This window comes from Apteryx mantelli, chromosome 2, assembly GCF_036417845.1.
Source record: "Apteryx mantelli isolate bAptMan1 chromosome 2, bAptMan1.hap1, whole genome shotgun sequence".
NCBI classification, from domain to species: Eukaryota; Metazoa; Chordata; class Aves; order Apterygiformes; family Apterygidae; genus Apteryx; species Apteryx mantelli.
The window spans coordinates 123,295,820-123,316,554 of record NC_089979.1 but is presented as its reverse complement, the minus strand read 5'-3'; the positions used below and the strand labels follow the sequence as shown (position 1 = coordinate 123,316,554).

Genomic DNA, 20,735 nt, shown 5'->3' with positions numbered 1-20,735 from the left:
TTTGTTAAAATGCCTTCATTCTAGTCCCTCGTTTGGGCCTCGTGGGAAACCGTTAGACGGCGCGTTAACGTTAACGACTGCGCTGCCCCCGCGGAGCCGGGCGGGGCCGTGTCCCAACGCACGCCCGGGGAAACGCTAGGGCCCGAGGCAGCCAGCACACGCGCGCACCGCTCCGCCCCGCCCGGGCTCCCCACTGGGGTAAGCAACAGCCCAGACCGTTTTCCAGGCCCGCGTCCATCCCCGGTGCTCCCCTCCCGGACACGCGACGCCCCACCCGGTCGTGGGGCACCGACGGTAACATGGCGCCCGCGGCACGCCCGAGCGGCACGGGGCTGGGGCCGGGGCGCGATGCGCATGCGCCGCCCCACCACCCCGCCCCCTCGCATGACGGCATGAGGGTGGGGCGCCCACGGCGTCCTGACGTCAGAGGCGCGGCCCCCAGCAACAGGCGGATGTCGCGAGGCCGTCGGGAACCCGGAAGCGGCGGGCGAATAGGGAGCGAGTGGCGCAGTTAGCGGGGCGGAGGCGCGGGGCGGGGCGCTGAGAGCCGCGGCGGAAAAGTAGTCCGGGGGGCTGCGGGCGCGGCTAGCGCTCCCGAGACGGGAGGGAGCCTCGGCCCCGCACCAGCGCGCTCAGGCGGAGCTCGGAGGCGGCGGAGATGGCAGCGGACAAGGCTGCGGGTGAGTGCGGGGCGAGCCGCCATGGGGCCGCTCCGCGCGCGGGGCGCCTGGGCCGCGTGGGGCGGAAGGAGACGCTGCGGAGCGGCGGCCTGTCCCGGGCGGAAGGAGACACGGCCTGCACGGCGTCTTGTCCCCGTGTCCTTCCGCCGAGGAAGCAGCGCGGCGGCCCGCAGGGCCGCGGCAGCGCGGCGAGGGGACGGGGCAGGGCGGCGCCCCGTGGCCTCGCCGCTGTTGACCCGTGGGCGGCTTCCCCCGGCGCTGGGTAACGGCAGCAGAAGTTGAGGCTGGCTTAGTCTGTTAAACGGGGACCTTCCGAAAGCGTTCGGGAGACTTCGAAGAAAACGGCCAAAATAAACCTGATTTACAGTTATCGTATGACTTACCGGCATTGATAGCTGTTGCTCTTCCATCTCCCATAAAACCGCGTTTGATGCGAGAAGCCCTCCTGGCTGCAAGGTTCCTTCTCTCCTGTGGTGGCTCAGTGGGGAAGAAGCGGGCAATGCAGGGGAAGGCCAAAGGGATCTACTTGTGTCTTCGAGTTCTTCAGTGGAGCTTGTGCCGTGGGACCATGACTTGAAATTGCCTCTAAAAATTTTCTTTTTCTTTTTTTTTTTTAATATGCTGAATACAAAACTTGTCCTCAGTATCTGAAGATCATTGTGGGAAAAACTAATGCACCTTGCTAAGTGATGTGTACTAAACCATCCTGTGTTTATTTTAACAAAACTTGCGGTGATTATAAACTACAGGAAAAGTTTGGTGTTAAGAAATATATATATATATATATATATATATATATATATATTTTTTTTTTTCTCTTCTTGGAAATGGTGAAGTCAGGAACTTTTTTGTTGTACTAGGTTAGAAGAAAAGTACTTGTCCAAATGAAGCAAACACATTAGCTATGGCAAGATATTCTACATATCTACATGTACTTGTTTGTAGCAGAGTGAGTTATAACTTCTGAGTGAAAAGTGTTTCCTTTTTATTGTACGGTGTTAGATCTGATATACTGAGATTAGTAGCACAGTGCTTCATAGAAAAATGTGCTTTTTGTGCCACAAACTGTTATCTTCTTATAAGGGCTGAATGCTCTGGCTGGTCTTATAGCCTTCAAAACTTTGTTGGAGTGAGACTCCTGTGATAGATTCCTCTCCTTCCCAGGAAGAGATTATCCCCCTGCCTCTAGAGTTTGGAAATATAAAATAATTCCAGAGATGCTCTCACATTCAACAGCACAGTTTACACAAGGTGTAATTTGAAGGGCCTGGAAACGAGAGGGCTCAAGGACAACAATCCTTGGAGACAACAGGTAGGAGAAGGATAATGATTGCAGTCACTGTCCAAGTGGCTGGGTTTGTGTTTGTGGGAGATGTGGCTTCTCATTGCTTATATGATGTTGTGGCAGCAGGCCGAAGAGGAGGACAATCTCCCTTTGCATGTGGCAATCTCATGCTCTTCCTTGTTCTCCTCTAGTAGAACCAGTTCCCCCAAAGCAGATTCTGCTGTCCACCTGGTGCAACATCTCCAGTAGGAACTACCTGCTGATGCAAAAAGAAATGCCTCCCTGACACACTGTTTCTGCTGCTCAGCCCCATGTGACACAGGTTGCTAACTAAGAAGATAATTTCCTGACTTGCTTTCTTTTACATCAAACCCAGTGCAGCAGCTTTCTCCAGATCAAAATGTGAGCAGATGATTTTTACATCCTTTCCCTTTTTCTGGATGCACTTTCTGCTCCTCACCACCAGTCTGAGAACTATTAGTTTTAGAGATGCTTTGTACTTAGGAAGGTTAGACAACATGAAAAGTTTAAAAACCAACAGCTCCATGTGTAAATACAATTTGCATAGATAAATCAAGTCTTGTCATTTGTAAACAGCACAGATTCTGTGCTTTCAAATAGCTCAGCTGAAAATTGTACCTGCTGTACAAATAGGAGCATGTTGATAATGACTAGCATACCTTGTATTTCATGGACCGCATGCTTCTACAAGAATGCCAAAGATCACTAGATCTAAGTAGCATGCTGTATGTTTTGCCAGTGAACCATGTACCTATCTCCTTCGTTTTCAAATGTCTCAAGAAATACTGAAATAATACTTTTATTTGCAAGCACCTGATAGCCATTTGCAGTCAAGAGACTAAGTACTTTTTCTCCTCAATTTATAAGTAGTGTTGGAGGGTTCTTTTTGGTATCCTGGGCCAGCCTTACTTTAGATGAGTTTTGTTCGTGAGGTATCTCGGTAATTAAGATGAACCGAAGCAATAGATCCTGGCTTAAACAAGTGTGGGAGGATTGCAGTAGATTAGAGGGACCTTCAGCTCTTTAACAGGTTTCAAGCATGTTTAGGCAAAAGTGTTAGAGAATAGCCAAACTTTTGTTTGTTTGGCTCTTTCCCTTGGGAAAGAGACATGCTGTAAATGACTTCAGTTGAACTTTATTTTTGCTCTTTCTTGATAAGCTTCCAGTTCAGGTTTCACAAACTTTTTGCTTAGGGAGTCGTAGTAGATGAAGTTTGCAGCTATAAAACTAACTTTATGGGAGAAGAGGAAGGCCTATTTTTGCTTAAAATAGTCCCCAATTTCATACTAGGAGACTTAGAGGCATAGTGAGATCTATTTGTAGACCTGTCCTGTTCTTTCCTAGGAAATATACATAAAGCAGATATTTAGGAGTGCTTTTCTTAGACGGCTAATTTGCAGTCTCTTTGACCTAACTTTCTCTTAATTGAAAGAAAGGCACTTTACTTTAGGATTCAGAATTCCATAAGCCCAGCCGCCTTTGAGATGCTTGTTTTGTGTACTTGCATACTGTGATTACTTATGTGGGTTTTCATGGCACTTGAACAGGTTTGTGAAGGTGCTTGTGGTGATGTGGCACGTAGCTGTTAATGACATCTTCAGCAATATTCAACTCCCTGTGTGAACCCTGACTCCGTGAAGCATTGTGTGAACATGTTTTTATTGCACATACTGGTTTCCCAAAACTGTGAACCCCCTCTTCATATGGGTGCATTCGGTATCTTGTTCCAAGATGTTAAGGATCTCTTGTCTCAATAAAATGGTAGGGGACCTCTTGACCTGACTGATACTTATCAACATTCAGGAGTTTCAGATTCTCAACTCCTTGCTTTACTGTTATTTTTACTAGCATAATCTGAAAGGCATACTGAGCAAGTAAAGCAGATAATACAATTTTTGGCATGAAAGTTTGAGAGCAAATACATCTACTTAATCACTCCCATTCTGGAGTTTCTTGAAGAGTAATAGCTTTCTGTTTGGCTGTACAACCACAAGATTTAGAGCAGGAATTGGATCTATTATATTCTTAGCTTGAAGAAGAGGTACCTTTTGTTCCTTTTTTCTTTAGTTATAGAAAGCTTTGGCTTTTCAAAAGCTTGTTTTGTTTTGTTTTTTAAATTTTCTCCCTTCTGCCTTTTCTTCTTAAGTAAAAGGCAATGCAAATGGGGTTGATCAATGTCTTTTGCATGGTCAGATTTTATAGCAGGTACATGTAGTTCTTCACTGTGCTAAGAATCCCCTATAGAGTGCTGAGTAACCTTGAATTTTGTTGAAATCATGGTGAGTTAAGGTTTCTTTGCTATTTGCTGGTGTAAGACTGTTGAGGTTTTAAAACCTTAACACTGCCAACATCTTGATGCAGGATGACAGTCACAAGTGAACACTTACAGTTCTTGCTCAAGTGTGTTATTAGATAGGACAGTGAAAGAGATCTTGCTATCTTCTCAGCAACAAACACAAACTATAAATAGGTAGCTAAGTATGCTTTATTCCTAGTGTGGATGAATCTTCTGAGGTTTGGTTACCCCTAACTGTTGTTGTCTATCTTTATGTATGTATAGTTTTTCATAGCATGGTAGTTGGTCAGTAGCAGATGATCAAGATATAATGGTGGTGATGGGAATGGATTTTGCAGTGGAGCTTGCAGATGAGTGTTTTGGTTTGTTTGAAGTGAAAATGAAATTAGTAGAGTTTGCATTAGATCCTTGAATTCTAGGAGGAGAAAGACGACTTTAAATATGCACTGTCCACCTAGCCTATTGAAATAGCAAAACGTAGGCTAGACCAAAGCTGCAACTGTGAAACTCAAGAAACTTTTATCTCCAAAACTGGAAAGTATTGGTGGTTTATAAAGTCTTTGTTTCAAAAATATATCAATGACTTGTGTATGTTCCAGCACATGAGTTAGTGCTTCTAGAAATAAGCTGGTGATTTTTTTTCTGCATAAGAGCTTAATGTTTTTTGACCCATTCATTTGTGTTTGGTACAAGGTGGAGGTGTGTAGGGTTTTTTTTGTTTTTTTATGTTTTAAGTATGGAACCTCTGTACTATAGTTCTTGGTATCATTTCACTGACTCCTTAATGACATGATGTCAAAAGGTTTCAGTGAGACTGCTTTCAAAAAAATTGTCTCAATAGTGACCCAAAGGTAAAACATGTTAGTAATTATATGTAAAAGACATTGAAGACAATTAAAACTTTGTTGTGTTGCTATATAAATCCTCAGAGGGGTCAGCATCATAAATGTTGTATGATGTTCTTGTTGCAATCTGGAAAAGGATGTAGAACTGGAGAAGTTGCTGAAAAAGGCATGTGTAAAGAAGACACTAAATTGTGACTGCTCACCTAAGAAGAGAGATGATTCAAAGAAAGATCTGTAAGATCAAGCCTAAGGTTGAAAAAGTGAATATGCAGCATTTGTTCATTGTGTCTTGCAACATAATTGCTAGATAGCATTTGATGAAATATCTTGAGGAGTCCAAAGTATAAAGAGTTTTTGAAAAAGTAGTGATTCAGTTGCAGCCTCTCGTTTAGGGAGAGTTATTCTTCCAAAGTAGGAACCTGGGCAGAAGTTCCAGCGTTTGCTCTGGCATTTGTATTCATTTTGTGAAGTTTGGCCTTCACTACAAATTTTTTTGCGGGGGGGGGGGGGGGGAAGGGGAGCTCTTCCTAGTGTATGGTTGCAACTTAAAAGAGAAATCTAAAATGTTGTCAGCTAACTTGCAGGACTTTGGTTATTCATTGCAAGCACACTTTAAAAGTATTATCCAAGTTCCTTGGATAACTAGGCTTATTACATTTGCATTTTATGGAGAGAAATTCGCAAGGAGTATAAGATAATTTGACAGGTGTTAGTGTAGTAGGGAGGCAGTGTTGCAGTAATGTGGAAAATTATTCATTGTACTGCCACGAGGATCTTGAGAAATGGAAGAAACTAAACTTTTAAGCTGAATAGCTTTCATCACATTTGCAAGCTTTCTTGTAACCCTCTATCTATTTTACAGATCAAGGTACAGAGAAACATGAAGGAGCAGGTACTTCTTCTGGGATTACTGACCAGGAAAAGGAATTGTCAAGCAGTGCGTTACAAGCCTTTCTGGTAAGAAGAAGCCAAATTATGAGACTTCTAATTATATAAGCTAGTTTAGCAGTTATGTAGTAAATTATTTTTCCTGTTGTAGTAGTTGCAAATGTATTAACAAGATATTAGGTCAGAAGTAGTACTAATTGCGTTATAAAGCCAGCACATACATTTTCTGTCTGTTGTGATATGAGATGATTGAAGGGGACACTTGCACCGAGCGTACAAGAGCATGTTTTAATCTTGATTCTCAAAACTTAGTATCCGTAAAAGCTGTATAATGAGTTAATTAAAAGAAGCAGGCTGCTGTTCTGTAGCAGTATTAGAATGTGTGAACTCTCTGAAGAATTAATCATTTAAAGCTAAAAATATGGTGTTAAAGGGCTTAAAGGAACCATGTATATTTTTTAAAAAAACAACAAAACCTTTTTTCACTTTGTGGAAAAAAAATATAGCAAGATAACCAAAAAAATCTCATGGACTATTCTGTTACTTTACATTAAGATGTATTTTTCAACACAATACCTACAGGTGGTATTAACTACCAGCTTTGTGTTTCTTGGAAGATTTCTCATGTGGTAAAATTCAGGCAGTAGGTCTTTCAATTGTTTACTTCTTTTTGTTTTGTTTCCTAATTTTATTTTAAGTAGCATGTGACCGGAAGTATAACTGCTTTGCCACTTAATTGTTGTATCTCTATCTCCACAATGACTTGCATAAGCTAGTTTTGGATGTGTTAAATGGATTAGGGGGAAGAATTTAAATATTGTCTTTTGATGTTTCCTACTTTTGTGTTTCAGTCATTATTGCTTTTTTTCCTGCGCTCTTGCTGCATGAAGTGCATGTAGTTGTTCCTTAAACTGACTACAGCTGATAGTATTCACTGATACCTTCTTGAGTGCTTTCTAGTCCAACTGTTCGCTTTCAATATCTCTTTGCTCATTGTCATTCAATTTGAGAACTAAAGGTACGGGAAAGGGTTGCCTGCTTTCCTGCCTGCGCACAGTTATTCATGCCTGAAAGACCTTTGCTCTGCTGATAACTTTATCTTTAGTTCTAACACTGGTCTGATGTACCTTGCTTATCTCATGGTCTTTCTCTTGCATTAAGAACTGTAAGTTTATAATGTTCTGATTGGGTAACAGATGTGAACAGAATTAATCTGGTGTCTAGGTTGTCAGTTTTGCTTGCTGTAAATAGCCTTGTGGACTGTTTCTCTGGTCTTGCTTTGCATGCTGCTTTATCATATTGCACTTTGTGTTATAGAATTGCTATAAAATATGTGTATGTTGTATTCTAGATCCTGTTTAATGGAGTAGAGGAAAGGACTATTTAGATGTGTTTTTTTAGAAAAACATCACAAAATAAGCTGTAATCCAAAAAGCTACTTCTGTTGAAGAGGAGCTCTGAGTGTGAACATGTGAAGAAAATTGTTGGGAGGTGAACTGTGTCACTTACAGAGAATGTCAGCAGTTGAGTTGTAAATTCCTGTGTTTGTGTGAAGAATAGGCAACCCATCATGATGATACTTCCCCAGAGCTGTGGAAATATTGTGCGTCAACATCCTGCTGCATCTCTCTGTAACTTGTATGACTGCTTTTCCTTAGTAGAGCTAAGGGACTGGGGTGGTTCTCTTGAGAGTAGCTGCAGAATGGCAACTAGCTACAGAAAGCATAAGGTTGCGGTTCTAGCAAAGGACCACAGAGTTGTAGTCTCTGTTGTAATCCTTCCCTTAGTAGAGGAATTTAGGCAGGAGCTCAGGAGAAGCTCAGTGGACTAGCATCTGAAATAGGAGGAGTAAGAGTCAGTGGAGGGTGGTAGTAGTACTCAAAAGAATAGTTTTTGATCGTCTCTGAACTGGTGACAGAGGTAGAAATGAATCCGCATATCTGACTGACTAGACGGGAAGTAGTCTTGATATGGAAAGGGTGAAGGTGATTATTCCTGTATAGGTATTGAACAGTAGAGAGCAAAGGATCATTTATTCAGGCTTGATTCGGTTGAGTTTGGAGTTCTCTTTCATTCTGCAGCACCACTAAATTCTTCCTGCCTAAACACAGAAGAGACAAAAACTGAAAACAGAAAGAGGTGACCTGTTTGGAAGTCCTTAAAAATAGTCCCTCTTTTTCCTGATGTCAAAGAAAGTGGTTTCTTGATTAAACCACACCTCCAAGGAGCATCATGCCCATGTGTTGGTTTCTCTTTTGAGGTGCCTAGATCACCAAATGCTTGAATACTTCATTCAACAACTAAAATAACTTGTAAAAATGTTATTTAAACCTGTACCGGGAAAGTGAGACCCTCTTTTGCCAACATGTCTTAAGCTGACTTCCACAGACTAAACTGTAACTCACAGCTACACAAATGGAGTGAGGAGTGAACAGAATTATGGTCTGGGAGTTACATAAGCAGTTCCAGTTGCTCCATGTACATGTGTTGGGGAAGGATTATGAAAACTGAGGAAATACTATTCTGAGTTTCAGGATTGTATACGATGAAGACAAAGCAAAACAGCACTGTTCATAGACTCCTCTGTTTATAATAGACTACTCCATTTGTCTGTCTTCCACAGAATTCTTCTTGAAATTTGGTTCTGATCACAGCTTTTAGATTTCCTTCTCATACTTCATTACTAATGCACATGTAGCCACATAGTTTTAGTTAACTTCACTTCCTGTTGATAATGGGAATACTACTTTGTTCTATAAATTTATAGAGGATACTTTCATTAAAACTTATTAACCTGTTAATTTAGACTTTGTATCTTCTAATGCGTGTTTCTGATATGTGTGCAATTTCCAGGCTGGGAATTACGATGCTTGTTTACAGCACCTTAATACCCTTCAAGACATAAACAAAGATGACTACAAAGTAACTTTGAATACTGCTGTTGCAGAGTTCTGTAAAAGTAACCAGACTACGACAGACAACTTGAGACAAACTCTTAACCAGTTGAAAAACCAGGTAGTTCAAACATATTGATATACTACTTGATTTCAAGTACTGTTAATGGTGATTAGATTTTCTAGTGAAATAGGGGGAAAAAATCTATGCCTTCCTCTTGTGAGGAAGGTAAATGAGCAGGAAGGTAACATTACTTTTAAACCTCTGAGTCTGTTTAGTCATTTAGGATAGTGCTTTTATATTTTCGGTTATTATTGAAATGGATCTAAAGCTTAACTCTTCCAGCAATTACAACTGTAGGAAAACCTGACATTCTTTCTATTGAAAGTTTCTTAACTTGAAATAGTTTGTGACATGCTTTAAATCCTTTGCTGGGTTTATATTGAAAAACGCAAAAGTTTATTAGCTTATGACTAATGAACAGAATTCTTTATTGACCTACCTTTAGACCAATTTCTACCTTTAGATTATTTTTGAAAAATATTTAACGCTTTTAAATGAAACAAGTGAGGTTTTTTTTTCGTAAAGGTTCACTCTGCTGTTGAGGAAATGGATGGTTTAGATGATGTTGAAAATAGTATGCTTTACTACAATCAAGCTGTTATTTTGTATCATCTGCGTCAGTATACTGAAGCTATATCAGTTGGAGAGAAGCTCTATCAATTTATAGAACCTTTTGGTATGTAGACAGAAGTTTTGTTCATATAAAAACTAAAGAAATATAATTCACTTTTTCTTACTCTCACACAAGTGAGTTTTAAATCTGCCTAATACAGTTCTAAAGCAGTGGTTAGACTTAGAAATGAAGAATATGCTTTGTATGAGGGACAATAATTAATTTGGGGTGGTGGTACTTCAGAGGTGTTTAGAAGAGAAGTAATATGACTCTGAAATGGGTATTTGACAACTTAATATATTTATGAAAATAGTATTTGAAAAGTAATTAAATGATCTAAATTTTGATATTCTAAATGATCATATAACTACATGGCAGGTGCTAATTTGTCAGTGGGCTTGCGTTTTTAAATGCCTCCATTAGGCTGCACATAATTGTATGTGGTCATATTTGAATATGAAGTTTCCAGCTTTTGAGCTGTGACACCCTGTGTAGTAGAGTTGTCATACTCACATTAAACAACTTCATGATCTTTGTTGAATTTTAAAAGTGACAGGGCTGTTTACTGAAGCGTGCTTGTATCTGTGTGTGTGTGTGTGTGTATACCCACAGCATAAATCCAATAAATCTTACTGTGTTTCTTCTTTAATTCCTCCCAAATTTTGGTATGCTGATTTGGAACTTAGTCTGCCAAGGCAGCCATGTAGAGAAGTGTTTTTACAGAAATGCTCTTAACTTCCATGGGATTCTCTCTAGGCCTATAGCTCCCTCTATCTTTTTAGACACTGAGTTTTCAGTACTTCTGAAAATAAAATTTGTAGAGATGAAATAGATGTTGGACTGTCTTTAGTCTATGCTGTTATGCTAATGCCATTTGAATTAATTACTTTTTTGTGTATATGTACTTGTCTGCATTATGTAGATGTCTCCATTTTTTTTTTTGCTAATTATTATTTTTTTCTCATAATGTTGTGTAGATGCTTTTTTTTCTCCTTTGATTGGGTTTGGAAGGATTAGTATTAAAACTGCAAAATCATTTTTCCCTTCTTTGCTTTATGTAGAAGAGAAGTTTGCCCAGGCTGTGTGCTTCTTGCTTGTAGACTTATACCTGCTAACTTACCAAGCTGAGAAAGCCTTACATCTGCTTGCTGTTTTAGAAAAAATGATTTCACAGGGCAACAATAACAGCAAGAATGGAAAAAATGAGGTAAGCTTAAAATCTTATGAATATATTGAAGTCTGCACAGCAGTATGCTTTAACTTGATTCAAAATTGCTCTTTTTAGATACCTCTGAATTATAAATCTGTATTACAACATCTGTAATTTTAGACAGCAACTTACATGTTAGTAACTGAGTTAATTATATATGGCAGGTGTATATTCCCTCTGTTCTGTCCTGTCTCTTATTGTCAGGGAGCTAAGTGTGTCTTAAGTCCGAGAGTTGCATTAGAAAGACGGTTTGTCTTCATGGTCAAATATACTTAGTATTTCTTATTTGTCTTGGATTATGGCCATGTGAAACCTCAAGTTTGAAAGGAAACTCAGTGTCGGAGGAATTGCAACCATGCCATGGTATGAGAAGTCAAGCATCTGTTTTATGTAGCACCTGATTGCATACTTTTGAATGAAATCTCTTGTATGTATCTTTTGAAATATTAATAGAATGAGTAGTGGTTTATAAATGAAAAGGGAGGTCTTTCCTCTTTCCCCATTGATGAGATGTCACATTTAAGATAAAACATTTTATTTTAAATATATAGTAGATAATTCTACTGAAGAAAATCTTAGTGAGAGAACCTAGAGTGTGCATAGTGTCTTCCCAGGTTAGAGAATTCTTAAAATATCTCAATGCTGGATTGATACAGTGTAACACTAGTGTTAATGTAGAACTTCATTCTTCATAGACTGGTGTAGTTGTTCCTGGATTTTGATTGTTAACCTCAAGTTACATTACTTGGTGGGTGCATACTCTTCTGGACTGTTAGATACTTATTTTTCTTCCTCATAGTCTTAAAAACCCCAAAAAACTAAACTAAATTTAAAAAGGTAATTAATATTAACTCTTTTTTTTTTTTAACTTCAGTCAGGTAATAATACAAATAAAGATTCCTCTAACCAGAAAGCTGAAAGTGGAGCTTTAATAGAAGTTACCAAATCTAAGATACATCAGGTAGGTGTTTGCATGTGATTTATACAAGAACATTAGTTCAGTCTGTCTTAAAACCAAGTACGACCTGCTTCCAATATAATTCAGCATGGATTGTGATACTGTCTGTTCTTGAATTTCATTTTGTAAAACAAAAAAATTGATTTATCCATCTCTTTTGTAAGATCTATGTACAGGAGAAACTGTCTGAACATGAAAAAGCTCAATTTAAGTCCTTGCAACCTATTGTAGTTTTGTTAAATTGCAGTTAGTTCCACTGTTTTACCTGTTAATCTCCAACAGTTTAAATCAACTGAGGTTTTATTTTATAAATCATGAGGTTTCTGTTCCATGGAAAAAGTGTGAGCAAACACCCTTCTCTATCATCTTTCACTTACTGGTATTGTCAGTTTAGTAGGCAAATGTGTGGGGGTAGGAAGTTAGTTTAACTAATTTGTGATTTTTAGATACCAGTATTTTGGGATTTGAATGCAAAGTTACTGTTGGCTATTGCATAAAATATCCTATGAATAGGAATAGAATTTCTTCTTTAGAATGTTTTTTAAACAGCTGTTTATAACTTCTTTTAAGATGTGTGTGTAATATTCTGTAATAAATCTAGCTATGGTTCATCTTGCAGAGCTGACCAATTTATTTTTATTTAACAAACTTTTTTAACAGTATAAGGTGAGAGCCTATATCCAGATGAAGTCGCTAAAAGCATGCAAAAGGGAGATCAAGTCTGTTATGAATACGGCTGGGAATGTAGGTATTCTTAAGGATATTGTTTTTGTAATCTAGTTCTGTTCTCTTAAAACTGAATTTGCTAACTTCATATGTAAAGAAAAGTCCTCTTGAGGATGGATGTCTTGAGTGCTTTATGTATTCAGTTGAGTTTGTAATCTCTCTTCTGTGAGTGTAAATAATATAGAATTACATTTGCATTTTTTGCAGTTGCTCAGCAAACTGCACTTTACTGTTAATGATGTAAAAATAACAGTGAAATATTATACTAAGCAGGTCAAGCTTGCTTTATAGTTTAAAAGTAAGCAACTTGAACCAAGTTTTAGTTTGCTAGAAATGTTATGCATTGAGAATTAAAATCTTCTGGTATCATTGGTGATTTAAACCACTTCATGGAAGACTTATTTTGGGGTGCTCCATTTTTTTGTTTTGTTTTCTTGTTCAAGTCTTTTGGAGTCTTGCCTCTTGCTAGAAAGCAGTTTCTTTTTTTATATAGGAGTTCTCAACTCAGAATTACGTCCACCATTCCAGATATATTCTGCATTAACTGAGGAGCAGGGAATGGGAGGAGAGCACTTCCCTTTTGTTGCCAGTCTCAACAGCTGCTAGTTTGACAGAAATCCTTCTGGATCATGAGGTCTCTGTGGGCAGATCAGGAAGATCACAGCCCAGGTGGAAGCTGTTGGACTCTGCAGGGAGGGAAGCATGGGGAGGAGTGTACTAGAAGACAGGTTGGAGAAAGATCCTATGAAACAAAAAGGAGATCCTCTGCACTCAGGCATTGCCATGACAGAGTTGTCTAGCATAATGTTTGGTTTTAGAGCAATAACTAAAAATACGTATAGTTTTGAAGCTCAAGGGAGATGAGTGTTAATCACGTGCTCAACAAAGAAATGCTATTTCATGAAATGATTAGGACCTAAGCCCATCTATTTTTTAAAGTGGCAGCAGGGGCCAAGCTGACTATGGAGTGATTTAACGCTAACAGTAGAAATCATAAAATAAGAGATTTTTTTGTTTTCTCCCTCACAGTCAGCTCCTTCTCTCTTTTTAAAGAGCAATTTTGAATATTTGAGAGGCAATTATCGGAAAGCAGTCAAACTTTTGAACAGTGCAAATATTGCTGAACATCCAGGCTTCATGAAAACAGGTAAAATAAAAGAGAAAACCTTCATCCTGCAAGCATGTGAAAGTGTGGTACGAATGGGACTACTCAGTGTTAAGAATATAAATAATTACTTAAAGGAATAGGCCCAAAGTGTCATGATTTTTATATCCCATATGTTTTCTTCATTCTTGTTATTCTTCAGCTACGTGGTTGTGGTGTGGGGTTTTTTGAGTGTTTTTTTCACGGCATAGAGACTGTCTAGGAAAATGACTTTATGAAGGTGTAAATGTAATATTTGCAGGGCTTCTTGCTTGGGTTAGTAAATCAGGACATGTTAAAAAAAGGCAACCTCCTAGATCTAGGAATGAGATTTCAAGTTGTACCCAGGGAGGATATTATAGCAGTTGTAATGATTGTGAGGAAACTCAAATATTTCATGAAGTGTTAAGGATTGACTTCTACTGTACACCATTTTAATTTATTTTCATACCCAGAAAGTGTGTGTGTGTTTATATATTTTTTGGTATGCTCTTACTTAAAAACATTTGAGATTATAGTTGACTGTTTAAAACATCAGTGGAAAAATACTGAAAAATCTAGAGAGAAAGCTGTGTCTTGGGTCAGTAGAGAGTTAAGCTTTCTAAAAATACTTACATTGTGAAACTACTGAATTTCTCTACTTCAGTTGGTTCTGTGCTTACTGTTTTAGCGATAGTACTTTTAAGTTTCTTGTGCCATGAGAACTTTTATCTAATAGTCTATGCACCTGTGTCTGTAACTAGATGATGGCAGTCATAGAATATGCCCTGGGAATATCACAAGACTGAGTAAATATTTTAAGAAATTTCTGTATTTACAGATTAGTCTTCTTGATTTAGAAAACATTAATTCAAAATATTTGCCATAATGCAGATTATGCCGTATTTTGAAACTGCTTTTAGAATGTTCTGTAACTTGTCTGTCTGACAATATTTTATGCTTAAAAAGCCCTTTTTGTAACTTGACATACTGTGGAAAGTTATATTTTCAAGTAACTTTTTTTGCATGAGCTACTATAGAATGTTCACTCCATCACCTAGGTTGCAGTTACAGTAACATCTGGTTAGTTTATTTGGAAAAACTTTTTTTTTAATCAGTGGTAACCCTGAGAAACTTCAGTTACCAGCAAATAAGTCAAAAGTTTAATTTTTGTGTTTTATTATTTAGAAGAAACTGCCCACAGTAACCCAAATATGATATGTTTAAGAAGGAGAGTGCATTTTCAATCTCCAAGCTTTCTTTCCTATTTGTATGATTGGATGAACATATTTGTTTGTTTTATAAAATTTAGGCAGATAATGTCATTTAAGAATTTCCTTTTTACAAGAGTCATCTGTTACAAAACTGGAAGTGTTTGCATATGAAACACTACAAAATCTTCCAGATGAATTTACTTCAACTTGCAGTCTGCCAAATTGGCTTTGTAATGTGGCTCTTCTGGAATGTGATGCATAAGACCTGAAAATCTCTGGCTGCTTACTTATTAAGTCATTTCAAGTGAACTGTTCAAGAGAAGTAGGTTGATATACAGAAATATAGGTTATTAAAATATTTGTAAGGCAGTAACTTCATAATCCTTGAACATCTTGCTGAAGAACATGTTTAATTAGATACCATAATATGCCAACCCGTGAGAGAATGGAGGGAGTGTTTTGTGGGTTCAATGATACTTTTCTGTTTCAGTTTATCAAAATGATCTTTTGGTGTTCTCTCAGGTGAATGCTTAAGGTGCATGTTCTGGAACAATCTTGGCTGCATCCACTTTGCTATGGGAAAGCACAACTTAGGAATTTTTTACTTTAAAAAAGCCTTGCAAGAAAATGATAATGTGTGTGCACAGCTAGGAACAGGTAGTTCAGATCCAGGTAAGACTTGTAAGAGATGAAAACGGGTGGTGGAAAAGGGGTGGGCAAATCAAGAAAACAGATGACATAAGCTTTCAGTAATTACCAGAAAAAATCCTGTTCCATTTGTTTGCAGAGGACGGAATAAAGAAGATGAGGACTCTAAATGTAACTTGATTTCAGTATATAGTTGCTGTTGCTGTGAGAAACAGATGATGATGATAAAACGTGTCCCTTTTTTGCTTTCGTTGGCATGCTGTGGGGCTGGAGCAATTATTTCTGTCTTGTTTATAACCTTTGATTGTCAGTCAGGGAGATCTGACCAAAAAAAAAAGTTTCTGTAACCTATTAATACACCATTAAAGGCATTACTTAGTCTTGCTTACAGTAGATAGTATCACCAGGGCATAAAGCTTGAGGGACACCTTTTTTTTTTTGTTAATCTTTGATGCAGAAAATTTGATATACAGTTCTGTTAAATTAATATTTGGAAGATGATATATTATCTGAAACTTTCTTACTGAACAGTTGACAGGCTTGTATGAGAAAAATTTACCCACTGTTTAGTTATCCATCTACTATTGCCTTAGATATAGCCAAAGAGAAGAAAATATTATAAAAAAGCTTTCTTGCTTTGGTTAGTAATAATTCATTTTTTTCCTTCCAAGTAAGGGATTTCATGATGAAGTGATAATTTGTTCATTTTTCATTTTCTTTAAAATCTAGTTCCTACTTTGTTTTTGCTGTTTCCCCACCTGCCCTGCTCTTGTAGTGCAATCTGAGATAACAGTGCAAAGACAGAAGATGTTTTATACTTGTTAACAGTAAAACAGATTTCTTATTTATAAGAGTAACAAAGGTGTGTACTCAATTCCAGATTCATAACGTGATTTAGCTTGAGTGACAAGATACACAAGTAGTTAGTATTTAATTTACTTTAACTTTTATTAATAATATGATGAATTTGTCTTGGGGATCAGCTTTGTTGTGGAAGGAATGTATTTACAGAGGGAAGCTACTGAATTTCTGTAAAGAAAGAAGGGGTTTGGTAGCTTTTGGGTGTATTTCACCCCCCACCCCAAGGGTTATGTTTTCAGCCTTCCTGAGCTGCATATCCAAAACTGTCTAATCCTTTTCCGCAGGTAAAAAGTTCTCAGGAAGACCTATGTGTACACTACTGACTAATAAACGGTATGAGTTGCTCTACAACTGTGGAATACAGCTTTTACATATTGGGAGGCCCTTAGCTGCCTTTGAATGCTTGATAGAGGCAGTTCAGGTTTATCACTCAAACCCTCGTCTCTGGCTGAGAATAGCAGAATGTTGCATCGCTGCCAATAAAGGGGTAAGTAGATTTGCAAATTCCTTTTGTTGAAACTATGGTGGTTTTGAAAAACGTGTGATCACAAAAGAGAAGAAATAATACCTTGAGTTGGTCTATGTATGTTATAGGCCTGATGCTGCAACACCTCTATGTAAGTCCAGATTAGTTCTTTATATGCGTGTGTGTGTGCGCGTGTGTTTTAATCCGAAGCTCCAACAGAGGTGGAAGAAAAACACTGTCTCTTTGTTCCATAGAAACAGTGACTTGAGGCCCAGTGCTTAATCGACTTTTCTAAGATCAGAAGAATTTGAGGGGGCTATTCTAAAGATTAGCATGAGATAAAACAAAAGCACGTAAGTGGCTGTTACAGCTCTTCCTCTAAGTTACAGGTTTTTTGCTGGAGAGACTGGTTTAACATGATTTTTCTTTGGCAATTTACCATCACTCCCTTTAGGCTATTCCAACCCATAATTCGAATGGGTAGTTCTAAACTAGTTTTAAGCATGTTAGATTTCTCCAAATCATCTGAGGATTTAACTTTTGTCTTGAAATAATTTTTAGAAATAAAGATACTATTTGGAGAGAAACTTGTATTATTCTCTAATGAGACTTCACCTTTTAACAGGAAGCAACATGTTCTTTCTCTATAGTGAATGCTCTCTACTTAAATGTAGATATTAACATTGTGTGACCTATTATTTATGGATATTTAATGTCTTAGCTTTCCACACTCATTTAAAATATGTAGCAAAATCCTGGCTTATGTATATTTGATGTAAGTTGTGGTTTTTTTGGTGTGAACAGATGAATTAAACTTGTATGAGATCTGTTCTCTTCTCTGTACTAAGTTCTGCTCTTCCAAGCATTTCTGTTATTGGATTGCAGAAATAGCAAGATGAGATTGGAGTCAGTAACCAATTTGACTAATACCCAAGGAAGGAAAATTTTCATGGCTGCTCTTGCATAATGAAATTATGCAGGAATGAAATATATATGAAATATATATGAAATCCATAATTTGATGTTCTCTTGGAGGTTTGATGCACAGAAACAACTGTAATAGCTTTTGTTGCTGCTGCTGCTCTGACAAGGAAGGATTTTTCTTCCTTCTTGGAAAATGTTTGACTGAAGCATCTTAGATTTTTATGTTTAGTCTCCAGTAATTGCATTGTAGCTTCTGAAATATTGAGGTTCTACCTTGAAATTTAGTTAGAGTAATGGGAGAAAGCATATGCCTGTCCAGTAGAGATTCATTATACCTAGTTTAAGGTCAGATACTAGGATTTAAGGTATGACTGAAAATATGCTGTTACTGTTCTAGCACTCATTAAGGTTAACTTTTTAATGCTTTTATAAATGTGGCTATTGGATTAGACTGGTGGTCAATCTTGTTTGAAAACAAAATATAGCAGTATGTCCAGTGCCTGGAACTTTATTGGAGGATGCAAAGAATCTTGCAGAGGGCTACTAAAATATTTGATTATAGAGCAGTTTCCTTCCTGTGACTCTCAATTAATTATTCAATTAAAGTTTCATTCAGTAATTGTTCAGTTAGTTTTCGTGATGTACAAGTAATACAAATTTCTCGTTTAAGTTTGTCTACAATAAATACACCATCCAAATTGAAATATGGCTTCATTTTAGAGGACTGGATGTAAGTAACAAGATGCAGTCTGATTTCCTTTGAGATCTTTTCATGTAATCTTCCTTCTTTGCATGCAGCCAAATCTCTCATTTAAGCTTTCGCTATTTCTTCTCTCAGTTGCTGCTGGAGGTAGAGAGGGATAAAACTGTAGTGTGGCTAGCCTAAAAGGGGCAGAGGCTAAGGAAGCTGAGACCAGCGTTCTCCCCTGAAGTCCTCGTGGTCGCAGCCGCTGGGGAGGTGAATCCGTAATTGCTGAGGCTTGTTGTTCCTCCTTTGGCAAAGTTTGTGGAAGCCTGCTGCCAGTAGATGTGTTGCATACTCGTTGGGCTATATTGGTTTCAGCATGCTCATCCGCAGCTGTTTAGCATAAGCCCATGTGCTAAAATTCGGAGGGCTGGGAGAAGTAGGATTGAGTGAGATTGCCCTTTCTTTTGAACAGAAAACTGCACAAAAATAGTCAATTGGTGAAATTAGATGTCATACTTGATTTCCTGTGAAACTGTAATTCATCTCCCTTGTGGGTGTAACAATGTAATCTATAATTACATGCTCCCATGCAGTTATTTCCACAGTATGCCCATTTCACTTAGTGCACAGGATGGGTGGGATTAATTGAATAAACAGCTGTATTCACTCCATTTTTCCTCCGAATTCACTGTTTTCCCTCTGTGGGTGGCTCCTGTGCCTTTATTTGCTGCACACTACACAAATCCTTATAAACACAAAATTCATAATTCTCCCTTGAGATTTTCAATGATGCTCATTATTTTGGGGGTCTGTGCATTTCAGAAACACTAAAAGCTATTCACAGCAGCTTTGTAGAGGAGGATTGCTGTTGCTCCCATTTTACAGATGGAGCATTGAAGCTTCAAGAGTTTTGCATAAAAAAATGCACCGACTTTGGTTGTGCAGTGTGTTACCTGTTGTCTCACAGATCTGGGTACTTAGTTTCATAGACCACAGTGAATGCATGAAAGACAGCTTTCTTCCTACTCATTTTGCAATTTTAGGTGTATATCCTACTGATTACAAAGTACACATAATAAAGGAGACACAACTGATCATCTCTGCCGGGAAGCTGGGTATGGGAGAGTTGATTAGCATATGGATTGTGGTAAAAAAAAGCTGGGGTCCTCTTTACAGGGACAGTGTTTAACAGTCTGGAAAAGGGAAGGACCAACCCTCATGGAGCACTTCTTCATTTACTGCAGCCCACCTGAAGCAGTAGATGATGTCAGGCTCCTGTAACCTAGCTTTCATCATACTACAGTCATAATATTGATGATTGTGGTGTACCAGGGAGCTTAAATTTGCATCATAGAAGCAGTTTGGTGTTTCCTAACTTTGCAATCTTAAGAGGAAAAAAGATTTTTGGATGCCCTTAAAGAGAAGGGGAAGTGTCTTTTAAGTTAAACATAAATTTACAATGTGACAAGTGAGGCCCTAAAATCAATAAGGTGTTTAATTTCACCTTGCAACTCAATTTGCAATAATATTCCTATATATCTAAATATGTATTCATTTTTGTATGCTGGACCTCATACAGAAAAGTAATTTCACTGAAGTAAATTTTCATCTGCTTTAGTATTTTAGTGTATATATATAGATGAGTGATGATTCCCTTTCTGCAGGTTTTTTAAAATATTTTTCTGCAAAATATATGCTTTATATCCAAACTTATTGTATGTGTGTGTTTTAATTTGTCAGTTAATGCCATTATCATGTTGGTATTCTTCTTCACAACAGACTGTGATAAACTTTCTGGAAAATGATACCTATTTAACATATTAAAAATATATGCCTACTGTTTTTCCTTACATCTGTGACTCTTGTCCACTAACTTTACTTACCAGCAGTGTTGTTAAGGTCGCTCATGGCAAAAATTAGAATAAATATGGTGTGGAGATAGTTTGTGGAACTGATTAGGAGTTTTTAAGTTCATTTGACTTCCCGAATATCTGTGTACCAAAATATCTTCTTAATAAATTAACGTAAGTTTGAATATGTTACAGTTTGTTCTGCATGGAATAGTTTGAGTAGTTTTTCATAGAGTATTTTGAACGCTGTGTAAGCATGGAGGGAAGATGATGAGTTACAGTACCAATTCTGAGTATTATTTGGCTGATCACATGGCTCCTCTTTAGATGTCATAGCAGTTATTTAATATGGCTTGGTTTATTGTTTGTTCTTCAAAACAGGAGAAACTAGGTCAGTAGGCTATCAGACAAGCTTTCAGAAATAATCTGTGACATAACCGTGGTTACACTGTGTGCTGTAAAATCCCTCTGCAATGCAAAG

The 20,735-nt window shown here is 38.0% G+C and overlaps 1 protein-coding gene across 3 annotated transcripts in view; it reads left to right on the top strand.

The window, feature by feature from the left end:
• Positions 1 to 530: 530 nt before the first annotated feature.
• Positions 531 to 20,735, top strand: part of CNOT10 (CCR4-NOT transcription complex subunit 10) — a 38,929-nt gene continuing 18,724 nt past the window's right edge. The window contains exons 1-11 of one of the 3 annotated variants that reach the window (XM_067291456.1): positions 531 to 680; positions 5,990 to 6,084; positions 8,869 to 9,030; positions 9,499 to 9,649; positions 10,648 to 10,793; positions 11,671 to 11,757; positions 12,415 to 12,498; positions 13,510 to 13,627; positions 15,340 to 15,489; positions 16,611 to 16,813; positions 18,387 to 18,446. In XM_067291456.1, the coding sequence (XP_067147557.1) occupies positions 659 to 680; positions 5,990 to 6,084; positions 8,869 to 9,030; positions 9,499 to 9,649; positions 10,648 to 10,793; positions 11,671 to 11,757; positions 12,415 to 12,498; positions 13,510 to 13,627; positions 15,340 to 15,489; positions 16,611 to 16,813; positions 18,387 to 18,446 (1,278 nt within the window). In that variant the 5' untranslated portion in view covers positions 531 to 658. The remainder of the gene's footprint in view (positions 681 to 5,989; positions 6,085 to 8,868; positions 9,031 to 9,498; positions 9,650 to 10,647; positions 10,794 to 11,670; positions 11,758 to 12,414; positions 12,499 to 13,509; positions 13,628 to 15,339; positions 15,490 to 16,610; positions 16,814 to 18,386; positions 18,447 to 20,735) is intronic. The other 2 variants (XM_067291458.1, XM_067291457.1) reach the window with 2 other exon arrangements.